At 41.2% G+C, this 25,268-nt stretch overlaps 6 protein-coding genes and 1 long non-coding RNA gene across 9 annotated transcripts; 3 read left to right on the forward strand and 4 right to left on the reverse strand.

The window, feature by feature from the left end:
• Nucleotides 1–3,616: 3,616 nt before the first annotated feature.
• Nucleotides 3,617–14,318, reverse strand: LOC115765974 (cytoplasmic protein NCK1). Of its 3 annotated transcripts, XM_030709727.1 has the most exons (6): nt 13,870–14,318; nt 6,991–7,522; nt 6,334–6,538; nt 5,449–5,794; nt 4,913–5,377; nt 3,617–4,479 (listed from the first exon to the last, which is right to left on the reverse strand). In XM_030709727.1, exons 2-6 carry the CDS (start codon nt 7,439–7,441, stop codon nt 4,270–4,272), a joined length of 1,677 nt encoding a protein of 558 aa, XP_030565587.1. In that variant the 5' UTR covers nt 7,442–7,522; nt 13,870–14,318; the 3' UTR covers nt 3,617–4,269. The 3 variants fall into 3 exon arrangements, with proteins under 3 accessions (XP_030565587.1, XP_030565588.1, XP_030565589.1); XM_030709728.1 differs by lacking the exon at nt 13,870–14,318 and having other exon boundaries at nt 6,991–7,598; XM_030709729.1 differs by lacking the exons at nt 6,334–6,538; nt 6,991–7,522.
• Nucleotides 14,319–15,123: 805 nt separating this feature from the next.
• Nucleotides 15,124–17,656, forward strand: LOC115765851 (RCC1-like G exchanging factor-like protein). The gene is made up of 2 exons (XM_030709578.1): nt 15,124–15,299; nt 15,352–17,656. Exons 1-2 carry the CDS (start codon nt 15,185–15,187, stop codon nt 16,617–16,619), a joined length of 1,383 nt encoding a protein of 460 aa, XP_030565438.1. The 5' UTR covers nt 15,124–15,184; the 3' UTR covers nt 16,620–17,656.
• LOC115765852 (integral membrane protein 2B) lies at nt 16,686–20,656 on the reverse strand. The gene is made up of 3 exons (XM_030709579.1): nt 20,422–20,656; nt 18,379–19,087; nt 16,686–18,128 (listed from the first exon to the last, which is right to left on the reverse strand). Exons 1-3 carry the CDS (start codon nt 20,527–20,529, stop codon nt 17,983–17,985), a joined length of 963 nt encoding a protein of 320 aa, XP_030565439.1. The 5' UTR covers nt 20,530–20,656; the 3' UTR covers nt 16,686–17,982.
• A 503-nt stretch (nt 20,657–21,159) lies between these two features.
• On the reverse strand, nt 21,160–22,234 carry LOC115765929 (cleavage and polyadenylation specificity factor subunit 4). Its single transcript, XM_030709674.1, has one exon. The coding sequence runs from the start codon at nt 22,173–22,175 to the stop codon at nt 21,336–21,338; it is 840 nt and encodes a 279-aa protein (XP_030565534.1). The 5' UTR covers nt 22,176–22,234; the 3' UTR covers nt 21,160–21,335.
• Nucleotides 22,235–22,695: 461 nt separating this feature from the next.
• On the forward strand, nt 22,696–23,690 carry LOC115765896 (post-GPI attachment to proteins factor 2). The gene is made up of 2 exons (XM_030709639.1): nt 22,696–23,466; nt 23,534–23,690. Exons 1-2 carry the CDS (start codon nt 22,836–22,838, stop codon nt 23,668–23,670), a joined length of 768 nt encoding a protein of 255 aa, XP_030565499.1. The 5' UTR covers nt 22,696–22,835; the 3' UTR covers nt 23,671–23,690.
• Nucleotides 23,691–23,830: 140 nt separating this feature from the next.
• LOC115765897 (post-GPI attachment to proteins factor 2) lies at nt 23,831–25,254 on the forward strand. The gene is made up of 2 exons (XM_030709640.1): nt 23,831–24,484; nt 25,095–25,254. Exons 1-2 carry the CDS (start codon nt 23,854–23,856, stop codon nt 25,229–25,231), a joined length of 768 nt encoding a protein of 255 aa, XP_030565500.1. The 5' UTR covers nt 23,831–23,853; the 3' UTR covers nt 25,232–25,254.
• On the reverse strand, nt 24,498–25,173 carry LOC115765898. The gene is made up of 3 exons (XR_004018161.1): nt 25,093–25,173; nt 24,921–25,033; nt 24,498–24,840 (listed from the first exon to the last, which is right to left on the reverse strand). It is a non-coding gene; the product is annotated as an uncharacterized LOC115765898 (long non-coding RNA).
• Nucleotides 25,255–25,268: the final 14 nt, after the last annotated feature.

Consider the following 25,268-nt stretch of genomic DNA (forward strand, 5'->3'; position numbering starts at 1 on the left):
GGTTATCTTGGCAGCATACGGGATATCAAACCGATTTCACATCTAACTCAAATGCGGTTGCATGGTTGCAATTAATATTTAAATTTAACGGTCGCCAAATTTCATTCGGCGTGTCGGCTGTGTCACAAAATTGGGAGCAAATTCAGCTGAATTACCAGGCGAACAGAAATGCCAGCAGGTAGCCAAAAATCGGAGACACCAGAATAAAACAGATTGTGCGCCGGCGCCCCATTGGTCATATATATGTATAATGCAAAGCCAAAAGGCATGATGGCTGCTCGGCAAAATAACTGTAACTATCCTTTTGTTTTGATTCCTATGCACATTCGTCAATACATATCTAATAGTGATGCCAAGACCCACGAGTGATGCTTCGGATTTGGCTGAAAACCACTATATCCGCCAAAACTAGCTATTTAATTTTATAAATGGCTACTAATTTAAATACTTTCACGATTCCAAAAAAATCATCTGCTGAATCAGATTTGAAGATCGGACTCTATTTAATAAATTTCCAAACATCCATCAAAATAAGAGACTAGTTTTGGCGGAAATTGCATTATTCAGCTAAATTCGGCTCATCACTTGCATGTCTGCGCATCACTATTAGGCAATGCTTCAATTATATGTATTGCCGAATGTGAATTAGAAACCAAAACAAAAGGATAGGTACAGTTACTTATTTCGCCGAGCAGCCATCATGGATTTTCGCTTGACCAATGGCGCGCCGGCGCACAAACTAATTTTGTTTTGGTGTCTCGGACTTTTGGCTACCTGCTGGCATTGCTGTTCGCCTGGTAATTCAGCTGAATTTGGTCGAAATTTTGTGACACAGCCGACATGCCGAATGAAATTTGGCGACCGTTAAATTTAAATATTAAATACGCTGCCCTGGATCATTCGATCTGTTAGGCAAAGGACGGAGTTTGCAAACGTATGTCGCATATGTATGTATATGCATGCCAAATAAAGCTAAATATAAAATATATATACGCCGTTCGAGTAGTATTTAGTTTACTTGACACCTGTGGATCACATGTCCGGTTGACAATAAAAATTGCAAAATTATAATTTGACAATATTTAGTCACATTAATATACTCTCACGAGTCCAAAAATATCATCTCCCCAAGATCAGACACAATTTACTAAACTTGTCGGCATTCTTTAAAATAAATGGCTAGTTTTAGCGGATTATTCAGCCAAATCCGGCGCATCACTTGCGTGCTTGCGCATCACTATTTATTGACGAATATGCATAGAGGAATCAAAGCAAAAGGATAGTTACAGTTACTTATTTCGCCGAGCAGCCATAATGGATTTCCGCTTGACCAATGGCGCGCCGGCGCACAAACTAATTTTGTTCTGGTGTATCGGACTTTTGGCTACCTGCTGGCATTTCTGTTCGCCTGGTAATTCAGTTGAATTTGGTTGAAGTTTTGTGACACAGCCGACATGCCGAATGGAATTTGGCGACCGTTAAATTTAAATATTAATTGCAACCATGTAACCGCATTTAAGTGAGATGTGAAATCGGTTTGATATCTCGTATGCTGCCAAGATAACCCCTGGATTATTCGATCTGTTAGGCACAGGACAGAGTTTGTAAGCGTATGTATATATGTATATAGCTTTTATCTTAAGTAGGACATAAAAGAAATAAAATGCATGCCAAATAAAGCTAAATATAAAATTAATATACGCCGATCGAGAAAATATATAGTTTACTCGACACCTGCGGATCACATGTCCGATTGACAATAAGAATTGCGAAATTAAAATTTGACAATATTTAATCACATTAATATAGTCTCACAAGTCAAAAAAAAACATCTGCCCAAGATCAGACTCAATTAATTAAACTTTCCGGCATTCTTTAAAATAAATGGCTCGTTTTAGCGGATACTGCATTATTCAGCCAAATCCGGCGCATCACTTGCGTGCTTGCGCATCACTATATATTGACGAATATGCATAGAGGAATCAAAGCAAAAGGATAGTTACAGTTACTTATTTCGCCGAGCAGCCATAATGGATTTCCGCTTGACCAATGGCGCGCCGGCGCACAAACTAATTTTTTTTTGGTGTCGCGGACGTTTGGCTACCTGCTGGCATTTCTGTTCGCCTGGTAATTCAGCTGAATTTGGTCGAAATTTTGAGACACAGCCGACATGCCGAATGAAATTTGGCGACCGTTAAAAATTTAAATGTTAATTGCAACCATGCAACCGCATATGCATGGGTGAGATGTAAAATCTCCTTGATGTCTCGTTAACTGCCAAGATAACTGTGGATCATTCGATTTGAAGGACACTGGACTTCTCGGAGTTTGCAAGCGCATGGCATAGATATATGTTGCTACTTTGTTATTAATATTTTCATTCTCTTTATTGATTTAATTGCATTTAAAAAAATGCAAATTCGAAATCAGCCAAATTTAATTTAAATATATACCAAAGGCAGTCGATCGTCGGGATCAGTACAAGTTGAAAGAGGTATTAACCCCATCCCGGGAAGATTGGTGAAGTACACGTTTATTTAAAGTTTGAATATCTTGGGTCTATTATGACAGATATTGGGTTTTCGTCCTGTGCGGATGAGGAATTTCGCTTTAAGGGGAAGAACACAAAATTGCATTTAATTTATTTGATGTATTTTTATTCATTTCCGTTTCGGTATAATTTCTAGTTTGTTCTCTTTCGTTTTTAGTACTAGTTGTTGTGGTTTTTAGCAATTGTTGAAATTACTATAAATTATATAATCATTATATTTTTATGTATTTATATATATATATTTATATATTTTAAAAATTCGCATATGAAATAAAGTCGAAAGTCATTTAAACCCTATGGTTAAACCTGCCACGAACGAGCCAACCTTTTGGTCAACCACTCAGCGTTCCGTCCTATTATCAGATTGATATTCTCTTCTCTCTTCTCACTAATCTTAAGCTAAATCAAAAACAAATCAATACAAAATATTATTGCATAAAGGAAAAATAAAACGTCAAACAATGTGTAATAATTCAAAACAAAATTAAAGCTGGAATCGCGGCTTCTACTTTATAAATATAATAATGAACTAATAATAATAATTATAGGTGTAAGCTATAAATAGAAAGTATGTATATATATGAAAGTGTGCCCAGGTTGGGCATTGCATCATCAACTGTACATTATGGCTTATATGCGTATCATATATATATATATAGATATATATATTATTTATAATATATTAGAGGGGGAGGCTCCACTTAAGTATGTGTGTTTCGTACGATGTTGATTATGTTTATATTAATGCGGGGCTAGAACAGCTTTTCTTTAGTTATTTTTATTATTATTAATATTATTATGGGTATGCGTATGTTTATATAATTTAAGAAAAATAACAACAAAAAAATGACTGGCTGTGTGTGGAAGAAGAAGACAAGCAGCTTTATCTTGCCAATTATAATTTCTTTTTCTTGAATTTTGATTTCTATTTTTTTTCTTTGCTGTTTTTGCAAGCGTTCCGCCTACATATTTACATACTCGATTAGATATTGGTATGATTGGGTATACATATATATGTGGCTCAGGATTGCGAACTTTATAAATTGTTTACAAAGCAATTGCAGTGCACACACACATACACACACTCACACACACACACACGCACATGACAAAAACGCACTCACACACATAGAGCTAGACATATCTTAAGTCAGTTTTTTAAAAGCGCTTTGCTGTGTACACAATACTTGGCTACAATGTTTAAATATCGTATATTATGTATTTATACATATAGAGTATGTAAATGTAATGCATTTTGACATCTAGAATTAAGTGTGTGTTTTTTTTGAGTAAAAGAAGCCTTTGGTTCTTTCATTTTTATCTTTTACAAAAAAAAAGTAGGTAGCGACAAATGAAATTAAAGAACTGAATCGAAAGCTCGCCGAATTAAGCATTAATTAATTATTAATTTGTATATAATTTTTATAAAAGTACAAAAAGTCTGTCTATTACGCACTCGAACATGAATCGGCATCGAAATTAACCGATTTATATACATACTCTCTCTCTCTCATCTCTTTCTATATTCTTTTTCGATTTCTCTCGCGAAGCATACAAAACTGAGAAAACAATTTGGTCAACGCGCTATGCCATGTTTAGATACGTATGTACTCTATCATATCAAGTTGTATTTAAGTTTGTATTTAGTTATATTACGAGTAATATATTAAATTGATGACCTATAGATGATGGGTTTTGGGTTGTGTGGCATGGCCCATTTACGTGCCGTTGGCCTTTGGCAGCGACCGCACCAGATACAGTTTCTCGCCCTGCTTGTTCGTATAGATGGGCGCTCTTTGGTAGTGTTCGACCAGCTGGTCCAGTGAATGGAACTTTCGCTGTCCAATGCAGTACATATTCTGCTCCACGTGCACACGGAAGTGCTTGTTGCGGCCGGGCGCCTTCAGGGAAACCGAGTAATCACCCATCTGAAAGAAAAAGAGTATGAATAAGCTGGTAATTGGTGAAAGGGATTTCTATAAAGATGGGCAATACCAGAATAACCATGACGATAGCTTAAGGACTGAGATTAGTTCGCTTGGCAACAGTCAGACGGGGTCGGAGATATCTTCTTTCAGTCTATACTATGTTTACTTTATATTAATACATCCACGGTAGACGTGGCAAATCATTAAAATCTACATATTTCTATGTCTATATGTTGGGCTCCTCTAAGGAGTCCATCCGAATGCAAAAAAGATACCTTCTTCTTTTGGTCTAGTACATTTTTATGATAAGAATTTCCATATTATAAAATAATAAAGTGCAAATTTCCTAGATTCCTTCGACATGATTCGCCAATGTGATTTGTCATTGGCTAATCCTGGAATTGCACCTAGATTCTCTACAGCTGGCACTCACATTAGTCTCACTGTCTCTGATGAGGAAATCACCATCGTGTCCATGGCCATTGAGAACCGTGTCGCATTGGCTGCGTGTGATGGCGCCATAGTACCAGGATTTGCCCGCCAAATTGGGTCGCTCGATGGGCTGACTTGGCTGCGTTTGTTTGTTATTGCAGTCGTTGCGGCGCTCCATGGAGTCGCCGCCGCCACCGCCGCCGGCACCGTTGCCGGTGGCATTGGCGCCATTGCTGCCGGTGGCATTGCCGTTGCCAGCATTGCCGCTGGTATTGCGATAGGGTGTGGCCAAGTAGTCGTTTAACTCTTGTAGATAATTGCGTGGAACTAAACCGACTTGACCCTGATTATTGCGTGCCTTATACCAGTCCGGATCGGAGGCGGGCCTGTCAACTATCTCAAGGCGATCGCCCTTCTCAAACGACAGCTCCTGGTCATTGTTCGACGTGAAGCTATAGAGCGCCACCTGCAAGCGAGATTGGAAGGATAGCTTAAGATAAGGTATACATTTATTTAATTTAGCTTCTGGAGACCCACCACAATGTCGAGCACATTCTCCGCCATGGCATAGGTGTGTATCTCGCCATCGTTATCACAATCTTCGGTTGTGTAATTGCTGGGAAACCAGCCAACCGAATTGCCGCTCTGGCCACGCCACCAGCCATCGTTCGACTTCTCCAGGATGAGTATGCGTGTGCCCTTGGTCAGGGAGAGCTCGTCCGGCTGTTGCGCCTGATAGTTGTATTTGACAATGGCGGTGCCAATGGCCTCGGCCGGATCGGGTGGCAAGCGCCGGGACATGGTTGGACTCTCGATTTGGCGTGAAGGCGAACAATTGGGCAGAGTCTTTGAGCCGGAACCCTTTTTCACCTTCTTCTTGATGCTACAAGAGATACGCAAGAGATGGATCATAAATATAGATTATAAATATTTCTACTATTGACATATTATTTTACTGGATGTAACAAAGGGGGTTTCTTTTCTTTTTTCAGCCCTACTTTCTGGGGCTAGCAGTGGAGGGAGGCAACCAGAGTGGGGCATCAAACAATTTGTGTGTGGTTGTGGTTCGTGCGGGGTTTTTGGGTGGGGAACAAATATGAAAGGCTTTCTACTCGAAATGAATACTAAAATACAACTAAAGCATTAAACGAATTTGTTTATACAATACAAAAGCCGAAAAGCAGTTGATAAAAACTAATTACAAGAAGAAAGCAAAAGAGTTGGAGTAGAAAACAAACTCGACATATTTTTCATTTTTTTGGTATCTTTTTTTCTGCTGAAATCGGAATAAAAAGAATACTTAAATTTTAGTGAGTTCTCATAGCTATATACACATTTGTTGTTTTGTTTTTTTGTTTTTTTGAGGTTTACTCGTTGGATGGGCTGAATGGAATTGCTCCGAATTGCAACCGAAACACGCACCTGTCGAAGAGCGAGGGCTTCTCCTTCTTCACATAGTTGCTGGGCACATAGCCGGATTGATTGCGACTGTTCTGGACGCGCCACCAATGCTTGGAATCATCCAGCAGCAAATAGCGCTCGTTCTTCCGCAAATCCAACTCCTGAGCACCCTGGGCTGCATAATCATATTTGGCTACCACGTAGCAAACGTCTTCCTGAGATTTGCCTGTTATAAAGAAATGCAGTTTAGTCAAAGTGCTCCGTTTGAATATATTTATGTATGGGCAAGTCCACAAAATGGTTGAACATAATTAAAAACTAATAAACTTTTTGTTGCTTTATTTGAACTTATTTATAATCCAATCCTTATGGAATAATCAGTAAAGAACAAAGATCTGCCAAATTAAATACATTTTTCCCTTACAAGTTTCTGCCCATTTCCGCAAAACTAGATCTTATAAGCTTCCGATTTGTGCCTTAACACTCATTACATATGATCGATATTTATGGATGTTGTGCAAATCGAGTAGATTATGGTTATATATATATTGAACTAATAGAGCCCTTCCTTAGTGATAGCTTTACCCTCCAAGAAGTTAGTTCTTTATTTTTGCTTTATATAGAGAGAGCGAACCAGGTAATTGCCCATATTTAGTGTATATTGTGGGCAGAACTCACCGTGCTTCATGTTGCCCGCCATTGATTGTTGTCCAGCGTTGCCAGTTCCGGCGCTGCAACTGGAGTTACCGCTGCTGCTGCCGCCGTTGCTGTAGTCGATCGGCGCCGGGCAGCCGCTGCTCGCTGGCTGGCCAAAGGTCACACTTTTGTGCTGGGCACTGCAGCTGGAGGCGGTCGACAGTGTGCGATGATGTTGCAGCGATTGCTGCTGTTGCAGTTGCAGTTGCTGTTGTTGCTGTTGCTGCTGCTGCTGCTGCTGTTGTTGTTGGTGTTGGTGATGGGAGAGCGAAGAGTGTCGCTGATGATGAGCGGGCGAGCCAGGTGCCAATTGACGACAGCTCTGATAGTTCTGGTGCTGCGGCAGCTGTGGCGGATACTGCGGCGAGCTATTTGCGTTGCCAGAGGAGGAGTTGGGGATGTTGCGCGCGAATCGCTGTGGGTATTCCAACATTCCAGTGTGGGCTCCTCAATGGCTTGAGAAGCGCGACGGGGCACACAAATATCTATTGATGTGCTCTCCTCCCCTCAAATGCTGCGTCGAAGATACAAATTTGGCAAAAAATGGATAACAACAACAACAAATAAGAGTTTGGCAGCAGCAGAAGTTGCAGCAAGAGCAACAACAATTCGCAGTTGTTGTTGTTGTTGTTGTTGATGAAGATGATTATGTTGCTGTTGTTATGATAATGATGTTGATGAAGATGTTGTGGTTGTTGTTGTTGTTGTTGCTGTTATTATGGTGAATAGTTGTTGTTGTTCGTGTTACGCTGTGTATTACTGTTGTTGTTGTTGTTGTTGCTGCATGTTGCCCGCTTCCTCAGCCAACGCATATTTCTGCTGCTGTTGTTGTTGTTGTTGTTGTTGTGATAGTTGTTGTTGTTTGGCAGCAAATTAAACGTTACGAATGCGGCGAATGCAAAACAAAGATGTGAAAGAGAAAACGTAAAAAGTAAGAAGAAGAAACAATGTAAACAAGATGAAATTAAAGCTGTGTGTGTTTAGCTTAAAACGTGTGTGTGTGTGTGTGTGTGTGTGTGTGTGTGTTTAGCTTAATATATGTTTGTATGTGTGTGTGACTGGCTATGCCTGTATGTGTGTGTTTGTGTGTGTCTGGCCGTCTCTCTCTGTGTGTGTGTGTGTGTCTATGTGTGTGTTAGTCAAAAAAGCATTTGCGTGAAAGCATTTATAACTAGTGCTTAAATACCTAAAAATATAGATATACACACATATATATCTATACATATATATTTGGCAAAAAGAAAAAAAAAAGCAAAAACAAATTTAAGCACAAATAAGTGAAATTTACATAGTATGTAAAAGGAATTAAAAACGGGCCATCGAGCTAGGATATGAGAGAGATCTCTTGAAAGTGTGTATGTGTGTGTGTGTGTTAGGGATGATAATGCTAATGATGATGATGATGTTGGTGGCAATGATCATTAAGATGATGGACATATTTATTTGGAGGCAGACAACGGCTGGCCACAAATGTGGCCAAGCGAGAAATGGACGCCAAGTGAAAGTTGCCCCCACTCAAATGGGGCAGCAACACTCTGATTTGAAACTTGTAATTGAATTCAATTCAATAAAATAAAAGAAAACAACATTTAACTGCGGAAGCCGAAGTCGAAATACCCTTACAGCTGAAGCTCGTAATTGCAGACTAGATAAAAGATAAAGCAATCGGATGTTGATCAAATTTGGTTTATGTTTGGGCAACAACGTGGCGCTCGTAAATGCTAAGTTTGGTTAAGATAAGTTGGAAAACGTAAAAGTTGTTTATACAAGAATTTGCGACCGATTGTTTCTATGGCAACTATATGTTATAGTAAACCAAACCCGGCCTGTTTCGTTTTGTGTATTATCTTTAGACAAAGGCAGCAAGTTTTATCTAGATAACTTCACTGAGAGCTGAGTTCACATGGATCAAAATGGACACATAAGATCGACTGAGTTTAACCGATTGTTCCTATGGTAGCTATATGATATAGTAAGCCGACCCGTCCCATTTCGATTTGTGTACTATCTATAGCCAAAGAAAGCAGCTGTACCAAGTTTTAGCCTGATAGCTTCACTGAGAGCTGAGTTCACATGGGTCAAAAGAGACTCAAGATCAATTGAGAACAACCGATTCTTCCCATCAGCTCTATGATATAGTAAACCGACCCGACCCGCTACTCTTTGTATAATTTCTGTAGCCAAAAGAAGTAGCTGTACCACGTTTAAGCCAGATGACTTCACTGAGAGCTTAGTTCACCTGGGTCAACACACACCTATATCATCTAAGCTCATCCGATTCTTCCTATCAGCTATATGATATAGTAATCCGACCCGGCCCATTTCAATTTATGTACAAACTATAGCCAAAAGAAGTAGCTGTACCACGTTTAAGCCAGATAACTTCACTGAGAGCTTAGTTCACCTGGGTCAACACACACCTATATCATCTAATCCCAACGTGCAGATCATGTATAATACATGCCAGATGGGTTGGGAGCTGCCTGCTTGACTGCAGCTCACAAATTTCGTGACAAAATGCAAACAACCCCTTGAGGCTAGCGCATAAAAACGAGTAACCACTTGATTTTAATTGATGAATTTTCAATTGATTTGGCAACGCGGCACGCGGGGAGTCGCCTCCCCGTCACAGTATGTGCAACAGCATCCATACAGCAGCAATAACCGGAGAAGCAGAAGAAAAGAAAAAAAACCCGCTATGAAACGCGGCCGAGATTGCGTCTGGCGCTGAGACTGGCCCAAACGCTCGATGAGTCACGAACAGGTATTGGAAATGGAATTGGAATTGAAATTGGATTGGATTGGGTTGACTTGTACTTAACACAAAGGCAAACCAACTAACAATATTTGCTGGATAAGTAGCACAGCGAGAGGGGGAGAAGAAAAAAAAAAGAGAATAATGAACGGGTCGCTGAAGTTTGAATACCCTTTAAAATGAAACATTTCCATACATTGCTTTTACTATGTTAAAGTAAAGAAATCTTTGGACAAGTAGCACATCGAGAGGGGCAGAAAAAAAGGGGTCGCTGAAGTTTGAATACCCTATAAAATGAAATATATTTCTATAGTCTATCTAAAAGCAAATTGTTTTATTTTATGAATTTCCTGAGAAATGGGGCATATTTGTTATGCTAGCGCTATGTTGAAGAAGGGAAATCTCAAAAAAGATTTATGACTTTTAGCCCATTGCTAATGAACGGGTCGCTGACGTTTGAATACCCTTTAAAACTATATATATTTCTATACTTTGCATTCAAGAAGTTTGTTTTATTTTATAAAATTTCCCGTGAGATCATATGTTATATGATATGCTAGTGTTGTGCTGGAGTAATGAAATCTTTGAAAGCAAACAAGTTTTAAGACATTTTAGGTTTGTTTTCAAACTAATGCACCCTTAGCTGTCACATATATGTATATATGATAAGATATGATATATGATAAAGTACTCTAATTCCCTTGAGTCATAACATGCGTTCTACTTGCAGCCAGCTGATTGATTATTCACTTTCATGTGTTACATATTCGATAACAAAATGTGCATGCCCTGCCGCGCGACGTACATATGTAGAGTAAAAATAATTCTATGAGACAGACGTGAGGCATTTGCCGTTTACGCAATGCCCAGCAGGTAAAAGGCATAGAGAGATAATCGACAGTTTTCATTATGAAGCCAACTTGGCGAGCTTGTTGGCCACAAAGCGTAACCAAAGTCAATGCCAACAGCCGTAGGCCAAACAACATTTGCTAAGATCAATAATTATGCGACCCAATAAGGTATTGGACATTTTTGTAGACTTGCGACTCGACGAGTTGAAGGCCAAGTTCGCAAGTTCTGCGAGCTTAATTAGCGTGTTTCGACCAACACCTTCGCCGAAAGCAAAAGATTTGCTGTCATCAGCGATAAGTTTTGGTTTGCTTTTTTTTTCTGCGAAATAGAAAGAAAATGTGTACGGTGTGTGAAGGCGAAAGCATTTTTTTGTTTGGTTTTTATTGACACAATGTGATTCTATCTTCCGTATCGCTGTCAGCATTTCCGTCTATTTTGGGGCTTTTTGTTTCGGTTTTCGCTCGATGGCTGGCCTCGAGAGAAAGCTGAGCGCAACGAAAGAACCACTTCATAGATTATATTCATATTTGCGCAAGACTCGTTTTCTCATGTACATTGTACAGTTGTTGATAGCTGCCATGAGGATAAATATATCAGGGACAGTAGACAAGACATATGCAAAAATAACATAAATGCAGACATTTTGTGTTTATGCTTGAGACCAAGAAATTGGAAATGATAACCCCGAGGTTACAGGGGCAAACAAACAAGGCAGCATAACTGGCTTTCTAATCGCACTGTAAATATTTACCAGGCTGATAAAGTGCCTGGCAAATTCTGTGTTGTCTAATCGCATTGTAGGGCAAATAATGCGCCTGACTATTGCTGTGTGGTCAATTCACATGAGAAGAAAATATTTACAATGCAGACTAAGTTCCTTGCAAATTTGACCAGTTAGCATTTTGCTTTACAAAACAACTTTAATTAGCTGCAGCTTTTGTTAAATGCGTGTACAAACCAATTTGCATTCAAAAATATATTTACAATGCAGATGAAGTTCCTTGCAAAATTTAGCAGTAAGATGCAGTAAAAATCTATTATATAAACAAAGCTGCAGCTTATATAAAGTGGATGTACAAAAAATATCTACAATGCAGATTAGGTGCCTTGCAAATGTTAACAGTTACATTTAGTTTAGTAAACAACAGATGAATTGACTTGCAAATGTTAGCAGCTAGCTGCAGTTAACATTTTACTATACTAAATAACTTTTAAATAAATAAATAGGCTGCAGCTTTTGTAAAATTGATGTACAATTTCGACTTTACACAGGAAAACGTGACTTCGTGTAGCGCTTCACCAACTGGCGCTGCGCAACTCTGGCACAAGGCCACCAACAGAGCTAAAACATTGAAATGCTTGGATGGCTACTGCTTATGGCCATTGAACTGGGCTGAGTGTAGCTGCTATTTCGATCTATTTTGTCGCATTTGCTGTATGTTTTGTTAGGTTCAAGACATTGCCAAGGTAGCGCCTTTGTCTTGTCTTGTCTTGCCTTTGCCTTGTGCATGATTCGGAGACAGTTCGTCAAAGAGAAAATTGAAAGAGTTGCACGTGCTCGACGGGTTTATGAGGCGGAAAGTTGTTTCACGGATAGGAAATGCTCGTTCCGTTCAACGGATGGGCAACGCAACAACCATATCAAGAAATACACTAAAAAGTGGCCCTACAAATTATTGAAACTAATTGAAGACAAAGTAAACAATTCTCTATTATTTCAGATCTTCATAGAGTTGGGGGGGAATATGCTCTTAAATCACAGAAAATGGGGCAACGAAATGCACTAAAAACAACAAGAAAATTGAGTGAGTCGAGGGTGCGGCGTTATCGTAGCCAAAGGGCAGCCACAGGCAGCTTGCGTGGAAAACTATAAACATATATTTCTATATATGAATGTGCATCTATTATGTGGACATGAGCATCGGAATCAGTGCTGGCATTCTAGCTGCTAAAAGTTAGCTAGATTCTAGCCGTTAAGATGGGAAATAAGCTAAAAAATAACGTAGCCAAAAATGTAAATGGCCAAAATTATAATTTTTCTATTTTCAGCTAACATTTTTGACATTTTAGCTATTTTATGCGGACTTTTATTATTTAATTAGTCATTAGAAAAGTTTATTAGTTGAAAAATGTTTAAGTTTAGTTAGAATTCCCATTTAGTGAAAGCATCAGAGTGAAAGACTTTCGCAGCTTCGTTTTTGTGCCTTAGCTTAAAATTACGGCGCTTTGTTGATTGCTTCGAAGTGTTGTCTTTTTTTTAATTTTTTGTAATTTTTGTATACTCTTTTCTGCCACAAACGTTTTTTTTATTCCCCTCCGCTTTTTTCACAAGAGAAATAAAAAATAAAAAGCTAACTCAAAAGCGCGAAAAAATGACATTCATAAAATTAGCCGGCTTAAGGAGATTACCGCCGAAACAAGCAAAAATTGTTTAGCTTTTTTTCTCTCTGGCAACTTTAATGTGTCAATATAGCTAAATCCAAAGTCTGGCAGCACTGATAGAAAAGAATAACGGAACTCAATTCAGTGCATTCGAGTTGATTTAGTTATTTTGCGCAGCTGTTGTTGTTGTTGTTGTTGCTGCTACAGTTTGAATTTAGAATGGATGCTGAAGAGAAACCTGTGACATGTGTATTTTGGGTCGTCGTGGGTTGAACTGCGCCCCGAAGTGAACTGCGCATCCGAAGTTCGGGCGGTGGTTGTTTGCACGCACAGGGGGTTGAGCGGGTGGCGAGAACAGATTGCTGACACACATATATGGCCGCGGGCGGTGTGCATGGCGACGACCATGGTTACCAAAAACTGCGAGCCAAGGCGGAAGGAAAACACGAGCAGGCGTTGCATAAAAAGGATTGCGCTCGCAGAGATAAATGTTAGGTCGAATGGGGGTTGCTTTTGCGCACGCACTCGTAGGCGAGAGAGAGAGAGAGTAACTGTGAAAGTGCAGAGAGAGCGCAGCAGATACGCAATTTTTGCTTCCTTCTCAGGCACCTTCATATGTGTGTTATCCTGGGAAAAGTACCGTTTTTGTTGGTGGTGTGGAGCAATCGAAACGGCGCTGTTAATCGATAAATATGTAAATGGGGAGAATAGTATAACCAAACATAACAAATACGAGCGATTTTAAAGAGAGAGCCAGAAAGAGCGAGAGATGGAGAGTGAATGAGCACGGAGCACGGAGCACACAAGTAAGCATGAGCGAGACACAAAACAGGAGCTAAACAGGAGCAGCCGTATATTTTGTGTGTACCTACCGGAGACGACGAAAGTTTTTGGCGACGACGACGACGACGGCAACTCCTAGCAGCAGCCAACGGCCCCAGCCCTTTGTGCAGCAGCAGAAGCGACCATATAAAAATGCACTTTCTTCACTCAACTGCGAATGATATTCAAATGTTTTGCAGGCGCTTGCCAAACTCTATTTTCTCACTTAACATACGTTCACTATACTAATAATAATAATAATGCATTAAATGTACATTATGTGTACATCTGTTCGTCTGTATGTGTATATATATAATACGCTGGCTCGTTGAAAATCACTTTTATGCTTGTATTTGACACTTTTCGTTTGTTGTTAATGACGCAACCGCACTACGCTACATTCAATGTATGCAATTCAGTTATTTCTAAGAATTATTTCGCGTTTGATTAATAATTTTAGGCAATTTTACCGGAGCAACTTCTTCGTCGCTCTCTACAATTTCGATATTATGTGTCGCCCACATCGATATTTTAACTTGTGCGCATCGAGTACTTTTTGTGAACAGCTGTGCCATCGATAGGCAAGCTCGTGCTTGCGATTTCTTATCGCACCATCGCGATATTTATCGCATTAAATAACAACAATAATATATAGAAAACAAAACGAAACCAAAATTTGTTTCTTTTAAAAAACAATGGGAGAGAGAAAATCCGCAAGCGTGTGGCTTGTTGGTTACGCTTCTGATATGCTGGAAGCAGGTCAAGAGGAGCCGGGTGATGAAGCGGCCGCCGCTCTCCGTCGCAAACAGCGCTTACCAAGGGTGAATGCCTGAGCCGAAGCGGATACATAGCTCGGCCGGGCGGAGAACCACCCGCATCGCAGGCTGGCATAGCACCAATGGAACCTCCCAAGCCGAAAGCAGCTCCATCGTCGACTACACTGCCCAAAAGTGAGATAACAGACGGCATTAGGCAAAGGCCTGATGACAAAGCAAATGCCTTTTTATCAGTCATAAGGTTATATAAGTGAATAGAATACAAATCATATTAAAAAAGAGCCCCTAAGTAATATAAGAATAAAGTTTTATAGATTTTAAATGACTACAGTTTTCAAATTACATTTTCTAGTGTTTTAATGCAGAATTTATCAGAAAGATAAACTACATTTAACATAATATTTAAATTTAAAAGTAATGCAACTGCCAAAATACCACACCTGTTCAGTTAGCCGTATTTAAAAAATACCAAAATTAATCGATACCTCGATAGCTCGATACATAGCTTGTGATTGCACATAAACATAACCATAACCATGGCATCGAGGTGTTCAACTTATTTATTTAAAAAACCGCTAATTTAATTAAGATGTTAATTTTAAAAATGTTGCATGGCGTGAAAACGGCGACTGTCCGCCTGGGCCGCCAGTACACGTCGAAGGCTAAGCGCAGCGTACTGTTGCAGGACCAGAAAAAAGTCAAAAGTATAAAGGCATAAGCACGTTGGGTTCCTCTTTTAAGCAAAATCTTTTTCAGACTATGAACCAAAGACAAGCGATGCCCATACAAATCGCGTGTATGTGTGGGGCTTCCAGGAGACAGGAGCTCTCGGGCTGCAAACAAATGTGAAGAAGGCCAAGGAACCTTACACGGAAATGGTGCATCATCCGACCCGGCTGCAGTTCTCGAATAACAATGAAATTACGGATGTGACCGCCGGCTATGGATTTACGGTGTATGCGGTGAAGCGGTCCGATGGTCAAACATTATTCGGCAGCGGACTCAACACGGACTCGCAGCTGGGCTTTCAAGTCAAGGGCAATAAAAAGGATCCCGCCAACCTGGATGTGATAATTTATCCAACAGCAATTCAGCTGCCGCGTGAGCAGGGCGAAACGGATGAGGATATGCAAGTGCGCTGCATGTCTGCCGGACGGGCACACCTCGTTGTGGTCACGCAGAACGGCACCGTTTTCACCATGGGACACAATGCGTACGGCCAGTGTGGGCGCTCCATCATTGAGGACGAGGTGTACACAGGCAGTTCGCTCATACATCGCATAGCCCAGACGGATATATGCGGTGCAGAGGATGAAATTGTGGCCGTCGAATGTGGCCAGGATCACACGATGCTGCTGACAAAGCTGGGACGCGTTTATAGCTGCGGCTGGGGTGCCGATGGCCAGACAGGGCAGGGCAACTACTATAGCGCTGGCCAGCTGACGCTTGTTGGCGGCGACATTGAAAAGGAGCGCATTGTGCGCATTGCCTGCGCCTCGGACTGTGTGCTGGCGCTGAATGAGCATGGCGACGTCTTTGGCTGGGGCAATTCGGAGTACGGCCAGCTGGATGATTCAACCGATGCAGCGCCCCAGATCTGTACGCCGCGAGCACTGCAGCTAACCAAGGGCATAGGCAAGGTTAAGGATGTGGCTGCAGGCGGCTCGTTTTGCATGGCTCTGAACGATCAGGGCCTGGTCTACACCTGGGGCTATGGCATCCTGGGCTTTGGTCCGTTTGTGGAGCAAACGTCCAAGCCGCAACACCTGCTGCCACCGCTGTTCGGACGCAATGATTTCAGCAATGCAACCACTGTGGTCTCGATTGGCTGCGGCGTCTTTCACATGGGCGCCATCAATTCGGATGGGGATCTCTTTATGTGGGGCAAGAATCGCTTTGGCCATCTGGGCGTGGGTCACAAAAAGGATCAATTCTTTCCCTTCAAGGCGGCCATCAATGGCAAGGTGCTGAAGGTGGCCTACGGCGTGGATCATACGATAGCCTTGTGCCGGCCCCATATATAAATAAACCACAATTATTTAAAGATCACAAATTCGCGTTTTTAATACATTTAAATCGATTGAAGAACATTTAGATTAGGTTTCTTTTTACTATTTTCTTGATAATGTTGTTGTCATTTGTTTCTTCTTGCAAATGTAAATAGCTTTTTTTCGCACGCGTACGCATTGATTTATAGTTATAGAGTTTAAAGAGTATATAATATAAAATATGTACTTGGAATCGAATGCATTGTGTATTTATATGTATCAAGTTGGGAATGGGCTTTATTTGGGTTTACTCTTGTTTGTTTTATGGTTTCCCCATTTATATTTAAATATACAATAGAAAGTTGCAGCAATCCTAAATCTCTACTCGTTTATCAAACCCAATTCGCACACGTATTTTTTAGTATTTGTCACAATTTCGTCAATCGCATTAAATTGCTTTCTAGGTACATTTCTTAACAGGGTTTCTTCTTTATATTTATATTTATATATATATATATATATATTTATATGTATATGATTCGCTATTCTTAACTGAGCTCGACGAGCGACAGTGCAGTCGCCGAGCCGCTTGGCCAATACAATACGATCGGTTTCCAGTTGATAAGCATGGTTACATCGAACATGGAGCCGGGCGTGTGTCTTAGTTTCTAGCCCGACACGAGCACGCACATCGCAACACGACGTGCTCGTGTTTAAGAAACAAAATTGCGCACGACAACAATTTACATACATAGAACAAATTTCTTAAGGTATAAATTTGACTTATATTGCTATTTAAAATTATGTAAAATCATAAGATACGACAAGAAGAAAACATGTTGAAATTTTAGAAAAATTCTAATTATAATTAAGAAATACTTTTAGGCCCAAACACGAGGCTATATTTCTTTTACATTGTTTTTATAATTTGTGAATAATTAAAATATATATATTAAATTTAGTAAATTGAATTAACTGAAAGGCAAACAAGTAGAACATTTCTCTTAAATAACAATATGATATAAAAACAGGCACAAATAAAAATTAAGTAGGAATAAATATTCTATAAAAAATGTAGTTCAATTCAAGGAATATACAAAAAACAAGTCGTGGCCCATACATTATTAATGATCGTGCCTGTTGCTCGCGTGTTTTTAAATAGTTATTCGTGTCGTGCCTAGAATGTTAGACACGCGCCCATCTCTAAGTAGAACTAAAGACTACAAGTTGAGGCTTTCGCCCCATAGATCATCGTTTTACACACAAACTTACGGAAATCAATACTAATTTGTCTTTGTTTGGATTTTTGTTGTTGTGTTTTTTTTTTATCATTTTGTTTTGTTTTTGCTCTTCATATGTTGATAATTTAAAACATTTGCGGCGCACGAACAACTATAGCTCAAGCCACCTGCTGCTGGCGGGCCTCGTTCGCCTCGTAGGCCTCCACCTCAGCTATGTTGGACAGGTCGTATTCAATCACGCCCTTACCCATGAACTCTGCATACTTGCCGGCATCTGGCAGAGGTTCGGCTGAGCGCTTGGCAACTGCAAGGGAAAAACAATCGTTAAAAAGTGAGCATAGTTGATTTAGTCGGACGTGTCCGACTGTGAAGATGCCCTGTACCCAAGCGTAAAATTTGTATAGAGCAAAAGTAACTAAAGATGTAAGATCGGATTAAATGGAGAGTTGGACTTTGACATTAATTTTCCTTAAGAAAACTAGAACTATTATCTTCGCAATATCTTTTCTACTAGATAATTTGCATGGGTACAGGCTAGAATAACTTTCACTTACCCCCAGACACATATTTCTCCATCATGTAGACCTTCATGTCGTAGCACTCGTTGGCTATGCGCTCCGAGATGAGCGACAGATCGGTGATGCGGGGTGTTATGATGCGCATATTGCGACGCACACGTTCTGTGTCGATGTTATAGTAGCCAGAGCCCATTTTCTGCATCAGATCCACAAAGCTGCTGGGCGGCAGGGTGGTGTCGCGGTCCAGGGGCATGATGAAGCAACGGCCGGTGATGGTATCGATGATGGCCGATTGGTTCTCCTTAAAGTCGTGCATGAAACGGCCATGACGACCATCCTTGAAGTCGGGCACATCGATCTTGGCATAGCCATCGTCATCGCTGCTATCCAGCTCGATCTCCTCGCGGAAGAAGTTATCGTTAACCTCGCCGAACTGGCTGCCTGCACTGTTGCCGGACAGTTGGGGCAACAGGGAGCGCCAGTTAAGGGCGAAGGCGTCATCGTTGCGCGCATAGAAACGTGGCATCTCCATTGAGTCCTCCGCATAGGGTATATCGCAGAGCGCATGGTAGCGCATGCTCGCATGATTCGGGGCATATAACCGGTAAAGTGTCCAGCCGCCCAGTACGCCCATCAGCATTACGATAAAAGCGATCAGGAACAAGAGAAACGATTTCAGACAGTTATATTGCGGCCGGTTGAAGACCATCGATTCTGTATCCGCATCGCTGTACGCTATTTTGGGCTGCGATTAGAAAATCAACAATAAATACTTTATTTATGTACAATAAATGTTAGACAGCGGTGGCCATATAATTAGGAACACTTTTTTTATATCTCTTTGTAAGTTATCTAAATTGCGTCTGTTGAAAATACTTTCATGAATTTAACTATTCACAAAGTGTTACTAATTGTATGGCCATGACTGTAAATGTATTTCAAATGACTTATAACGGTCCGTTTCTGCACGTTCTCAAGTAAAGTTCGTTTCTTATCACATTTTTTTTATCGTTTTCGCTTATATTAGCTCCAACGGATGGAAATGGAACATTGCATACAATCAACTTCAATTAAACAGAAATTACAACAACTTACATGCAGAATATTACTGATGCATAAATATGTAATGCAACTGGATATGTGTAAACATGGCTGTGGTCTAGCGTAATCAGTTTAGCTATTTTCAAGCCGGGACACTTTTAAATAGCTTTTCTAGCGTAAGACCTCACTTATTTCGTATTATGAAATATGCGTAAGATATAAGACCTTGTGTTTTTTTATCAGGTTCCTTTTCTCATTTCATTATTATTTAACGGTTACTCTTTTTAGCTTTTTACTGCAACTATTTAGCTGTTTACGCATTCTCCTAATCTGGCAACACTGCTGAGCTCTCCGCCAAATGCGCTTTCTTGCGTGTGTGTGTGTATGTGTGTGGGTTTATCGCTGATGAGCAAAGGGCAAAAATTGACTTCCATGCATGAAAAGCGGCGACAATGGAGGAAGAAAAAAAAACAAAACGCAAATGCAAATGACAAAAGCTTTGCTGCAGAATGCATATTTGCATGTACATACCAATACACATGCATATAAAACCTGCAATGGAATCATTTACAAAGAACCAGAGCAAAAAACAATATGCATACACACACACATGTACATACAGAAGACTAGGCAAACGGGCACAAGAAAATGGGGGAGGGTGGAGACAGCCAGAACTGAAGTCGTGCTGCTGGCTGGCAATGCCAACGCTGCGCGACCTCAAAAGGAGCGAAGTAAGGAGTGCAAGGACACACATGGGAATTCCAGCATGGAAAAATCGATAGATATGCATGCTGCTGAGAGCATACACACACACACACACACACAAACACGTATACATACTTATGCATGTACATAGAAAATCTCGCAGTAACAGACGCCCGCCCACACAAACACACGCGAAGGCAAACGAAAACGAAACTTGTAGCGCTATTGGCACGAAGGACACACAGGATATGTGGGGCCTGACAAGGACACGAACGATTGCGCAAAATATATATGTATATGTATGCATGTGCTGTCCAACTGCACATAACTTACACTGATTAGTGAACCATGATGCATGATGGCCTCGTCATTTAGATGCAACGGCAATGGCACCTTCTCCAGATCCTTCTTTTCACCTGTTAATTTAGCCAAAATCGTCATATTTGCTTTTATAACTTTACGTTCGGTGTGTTCTAGATTATTGAGCAATTTCGTTTGAAATTTTGTTAAACAGTTGACCGAAAAAAACCCAGACGTTTGCTGCCAACTACACCTGTAATGTGTTTACTCTTCAATTATTTTTTTCACTTTGTTTTTGTATTGCGCAGCAAACTGCGTAGCCAAGCAGCCGATATATCGTTCTTACTTGCTTGCAGTTACTTGCATTAGTATTATCGATATGTTTGTTATCGAGTAACAAAGACAGCCATTTTATTTGCAGCTAAAGATGTGTTATCTATACATCTAAGCAAATATAGCATAAATATGCTTTTAGATAATTCAAAAAGTGTCTTGACTACGTAATTATTGCATTTTTAGATTGTGCACTACAAGTTGTTGCGCTCCAGTGGGAACAAGTGATTCTCCAAATATCGGTATCCTGCCGTTAATAATCGCTAGACGGTAGCACAGTCTGCCGACTATTGCTTATCGCTGTACAGTATGCCAGTTGGTATGATTGATGATTTGACGTGATGCAATTGCAACTGATTTCTTCTTTTATTATTATTTTATTCCAGCTGAACTTGTAAGGCATTTATTTATTCAAGTACCTAGACGTTTTTTAAAAAAATGCAAGAATGAACACAATCGAAAACAGTCCGTTATGTTAATGTGCACCAGTGAGAACAGCTTGCATGTTATCGCTGGAATGTATAACAGTTGTGATGCTTGATGGTCTGACGGAAGATTTAATCTGTACTACTAACTGAATTCTTAGATGTACAATGGGTGTTCAGGGCTTAACACTATTTATGACTATGTTGATTCGATAGGAAGGCCAGATGACCCTTGGGGCACTTATTGGCATAGTGACCTTTGTGCCCACACTTGTAGCAGGTGATCTCCTCCAGCGGCGTCGGCACTTTTATAAACGCCGGCGGCGGATGATTGGGCACGCCATCTTCGTTGTTCTCCCCGCTGTGGTCCATGGCGTTAATGTTATTGCGATGCTCCAGGCTGCCCACATACTGTTTGCACGAGTTCGCCTTGTGTCCGAGCTCGCCGCAATAGTGACAGGTGGGCAGTTTCTTGTGCAGTTGATCCTTGCTGAGATCGGCGAGGGGCGGCAGCTCGAACCGCGGATGCATGTGCTTGCAGTTGGGCCCATCCGGACAGAAGCCGGCCAGGTAGTTCATGCAGAGCACACGCCGCAGATGCTGGTGCCGGCAGTGCGGCCCGTGGCGGCAGAAGCCGCGCTTATACCAGGGACAATCTTTCACCTTGCTCTGTGGATCGATGTGCAGGAACGGGCACTCCTTGTTGTGGCAGGCATTGAAACGTGAATAGAAATAGCATTCCGGCATCTTGGTCATGTCGTACTCGTGCAGAAACTCGCACTGGTCGCCCTTCTTGCAGAGGCCGCGCAGCCAGTGCTTGCAGACGATGGTCCGATCGCCTCGTATGTGCCGGAACGGGCAGGCGCTGCCCTTGTCGCACTCCTGGCCATTTTTTGTGATGAAATTGCATACGGCGGCAATGGACTTGTCCATGCCATAGAACGGCAGCGGTATGGCGCCCACCTGTTCAATCAGGTCGCGCTCCGCCTTGAACTGCAGACTGTTCACGTTGGCCAAAAGTATGTCCATGTCGATGCGGTACTTTGCTCATAAAAAAAAAACTATAAAAAAAAGAGCGCGTTGTTTTGGGATTTGTTGTTTTTTTTTTTTTGGCATAACACGCAAAAGTATCGATATTATCATTGCAATCAGCCACTGTTTATCGATACTTGGATAAAAAGGCATGTATGCAGCGCTTGCAACCTAGATGAATATGCTAGGTAGTTTTATTAATTAAAGAAAAAATAAAGCAAGTAAAAGGGATCAACTTAATTTTCGTATGCATATAAATTGTATAGATGCAAAAATGAATTTTAGTAATCACCATATATTTTATCAGGCCAGTACTACTCCTTGCCATTCTTTTGGGTTCAAGTTAACGGACCAATTTAATATAATTTAATTTAATCATTTGCAAATTGTATGCAACCAAATAAACATGAATGTTAAGTTTAGCTAGCAACTTATTGTTTGGTACTTTTTAATGGATGATGGGAAATTTTTGGTTAACTGCATACCAGACATTGGCATTTGTTTACGCGCTGGCGTTGCAATCAAAAAATGTAGCTTCGGTTGAAAGGTTAATAACTGTTCACAGCAACAACAATTGGGCGCGTGCGGCTAATGTGGAGGCGCGCCACGCCCACCAAGAAAAAAAAACCAATTACTTGCAAAATCTAAAGCGCCGCCATGCTGCCCACCTACGAGCGCTTGAACGACCCGAAAAAGGCATACTTTCGCCTAACATTTGCCCGGTTATCGATAATTGCCCTCAGCCTGCCATTGGGCGCATTTAGTTTCTGCGTAATCTGGTCGCTGTTAAATGACTTTGTGCGCTCCACATTTACGCACTGCGACGTGGCCAACTATTTGCCGTCGGTATCGGCGGCAATTGGCAATTATGAGCCACAGAAGACGGTCTGGCGCTTGGCCGTTATCCTGCATCTGCCGCTGCGCCTAACCGTGGCCTACATGTACTTGGAATACTATAGGGAGCATATTAAGCGCAATCGTCGCATGTTCGGCATTCTGGCCTGTACGCTGAACGTTATCGAGAATGTGGCGCTGTTCTGCCTGTCGCTGTGGACATCGGCGGACAACTATGAGATCCATCGGAATTCGTTTGTCGTTTTCATAGCCAGCAGCGAGTGCTATATGCTGATCTCGTATCTGTTGAATCGGAGCGCACGCAAATCCGTGCTGTTGCCGCACGAGGAGAAGTCGCTGCGCTACAAGCGCAATCTCTTTCTGGTCAATGTGCTGGCCTTCGGCCTGGCCGGCTACTGTTTCATGCGGCACAATGCCCGCTGCGAGGCCGGCGGTAAGCAAGCAATCAATACGATTTGTCATTCTCCAAATTAATGCCAACTTTATTTATCCTTACACAGTGTACACATTCTTTGCGCTCTTCGAGTATATTGTGGTGCTAACCAATATGGGCTTCCATATGACAGCCTATTGGGACTTTTATGCCTTCAGCATTGTCTGCGATGCCCGGAACGGTGTGCATATAACGCGTTCCTAGACTGCTCCACGTCCAGCGACCGTATCTCCGGCGTATTCTGTATATACATATGCGGTATTAGCTTAAGCTCAAAGTTTACTTAATTTTATTTAAGAAATCACACTGAATCACACTGTCAACGGCTTAGCTTTTATTTCAATAAGAGAAAAAGAGAAGAAAGTCAACTTGTAAATGCCTTAAAATATGGAGAAACTGCTGCCCATCTCAGACAAAGACCTGACGAGAAGCTCTGTGCGGCAATTCAGGATCTCGCTGTCTAATCTCTTGCTGGTTGGCTGCGCGCTGGCGCCCTTTACCACAATCTATACAGTACTGATGACATTGATATACGACTTTGAGAACTCCACGTATACGCATTGCGAGGTGCTAAACATTCTGCCGTCCATGTCGTCGGTGATCCGGCAGCAGCAACAATTGTGGATATTTATCGTATGGGTGCAGCTGCCGGCACGCTTGCTGGCGGCCTGGCTGCACTGGCGCTATCGGAGACGCGGCCTGCCCTGGCTGGCAAGTCTACTGAAATGCCTGTCGCTGTTGTTTCTGGTGCAGAACACTTTGAGCTCCATTTTGATGGCGCACTATGGTCATCTGTCGGGCACATTTCACAATGCGACAGCACTCTCCAGTTGGATATCGGGCCTCGGCCTGTTGGGTCTCTCCCATATGAGCCAGAGGTACTGTGCATCTGAGTCAATGGGGCCGCACGAGAGGCTTTCGAATCGCATCAAACGCAAGCTGCTAATCACGACCTGCACCGCCATGCTGGTCATGTGGCCATTTTATCTGCTGCACACGGGATTCTGTGTGACAATGGGTATGTTTGGCTGAAGCCTTTTCATTTTTCGACTATACGTATATATTATTGATCAATTGGAAGACTCGATCTGGCCATGTCCGACTGTCTGTTGAAATATCTTAAGTCTACGATAGGCAAAAAGTCTTGGAATCCCAACGTCCAATACATCAGTATCCCAGATACGTCGGTTCTGATAAGATTTCTAATTGGGTCTCACTGGCAATATCTCGTACATCCGTATCCCAGATATTTCGAATCCAATTAGAAACAGTATGCCCAATTGGGTTTAACTGGAACTATATTGTACAACCGTATCTCAGATACGCTGGATCTTATTAGAACCGCATTTCCAGTTGGACATTAATAGCGTTATCCTGTAAATTTATATTCCAGTTAATTTGAATCCAGTAAGAAAAAACATGTCCAATTGGACACATGTTGTATTAGACCGTACACGAGTATCCCAGATATTTAAGTTCTAATAAGAAAGATTGCTTCTAATTGGTTCTCACTGGCCTTATCTTTAAAATATCGTACGTCTTGCCTTAACTTCCTCCTCACTAAGTGCTATTATATAAATGAATATTAGCAAAATATGTATTTATTGTATTCTTTCTTCTACTTACAGCCTATTCGGTCTTTTCGTTTTGTGAATACACGTTGACTTTGGCTATAGCGTGCCATATATGGACATCATATCTGGATTTCCATCATGTCTATCTGTGCCTCAATGTACATTTTGGTTGCTATTTGGCAGACGCATAATTGTTATGGAACTGAAACTCTTTTTAATGCAATACTA

This window comes from Drosophila novamexicana, unplaced genomic scaffold (assembly GCF_003285875.2).
Source record: "Drosophila novamexicana strain 15010-1031.04,08,12 unplaced genomic scaffold, DnovRS2.1 tig00001059-arrow-arrow-pilon, whole genome shotgun sequence".
Lineage (NCBI taxonomy): Eukaryota > Metazoa > Arthropoda > Insecta > Diptera > Drosophilidae > Drosophila > Drosophila novamexicana.

Excerpts from the sequence above, each read along its gene's own strand:
- LOC115765974 (XM_030709727.1), bottom strand. The coding sequence starts at position 7,441 with ATGTTGGAATACCCACAGCGATTCGCGCGCAACATCCCCAACTCCTCC. Across the intron at positions 5,795-6,333 it reads AAGCCCTCGCTCTTCGACAG|CATCAAGAAGAAGGTGAAAA; the intron begins GTGCGTGTTTCG and ends TATCTCTTGTAG. Across the intron at positions 4,480-4,912 it reads TCAGAGACAGTGAGACTAAT|ATGGGTGATTACTCGGTTTC; the intron begins GTGAGTGCCAGC and ends TTTTTCTTTCAG.
- LOC115765851 (XM_030709578.1), top strand. The coding sequence starts at position 15,185 with ATGTTAATTTTAAAAATGTTGCATGGCGTGAAAACGGCGACTGTCCGC. Across the intron at positions 15,300-15,351 it reads GGACCAGAAAAAAGTCAAAA|ACTATGAACCAAAGACAAGC; the intron begins GTATAAAGGCAT and ends AATCTTTTTCAG.
- LOC115765852 (XM_030709579.1), bottom strand. The coding sequence starts at position 20,529 with ATGACGATTTTGGCTAAATTAACAGGTGAAAAGAAGGATCTGGAGAAG. Across the intron at positions 19,088-20,421 it reads ATCATGGTTCACTAATCAGT|CCCAAAATAGCGTACAGCGA; the intron begins GTAAGTTATGTG and ends TTCTAATCGCAG. Across the intron at positions 18,129-18,378 it reads GGAGAAATATGTGTCTGGGG|TTGCCAAGCGCTCAGCCGAA; the intron begins GTAAGTGAAAGT and ends TTTCCCTTGCAG.
- LOC115765929 (XM_030709674.1), bottom strand. The coding sequence starts at position 22,175 with ATGGACATACTTTTGGCCAACGTGAACAGTCTGCAGTTCAAGGCGGAG.
- LOC115765896 (XM_030709639.1), top strand. The coding sequence starts at position 22,836 with ATGCTGCCCACCTACGAGCGCTTGAACGACCCGAAAAAGGCATACTTT. Across the intron at positions 23,467-23,533 it reads TGCCCGCTGCGAGGCCGGCG|TGTACACATTCTTTGCGCTC; the intron begins GTAAGCAAGCAA and ends ATCCTTACACAG.
- LOC115765897 (XM_030709640.1), top strand. The coding sequence starts at position 23,854 with ATGGAGAAACTGCTGCCCATCTCAGACAAAGACCTGACGAGAAGCTCT. Across the intron at positions 24,485-25,094 it reads GGGATTCTGTGTGACAATGG|CCTATTCGGTCTTTTCGTTT; the intron begins GTATGTTTGGCT and ends TTCTACTTACAG.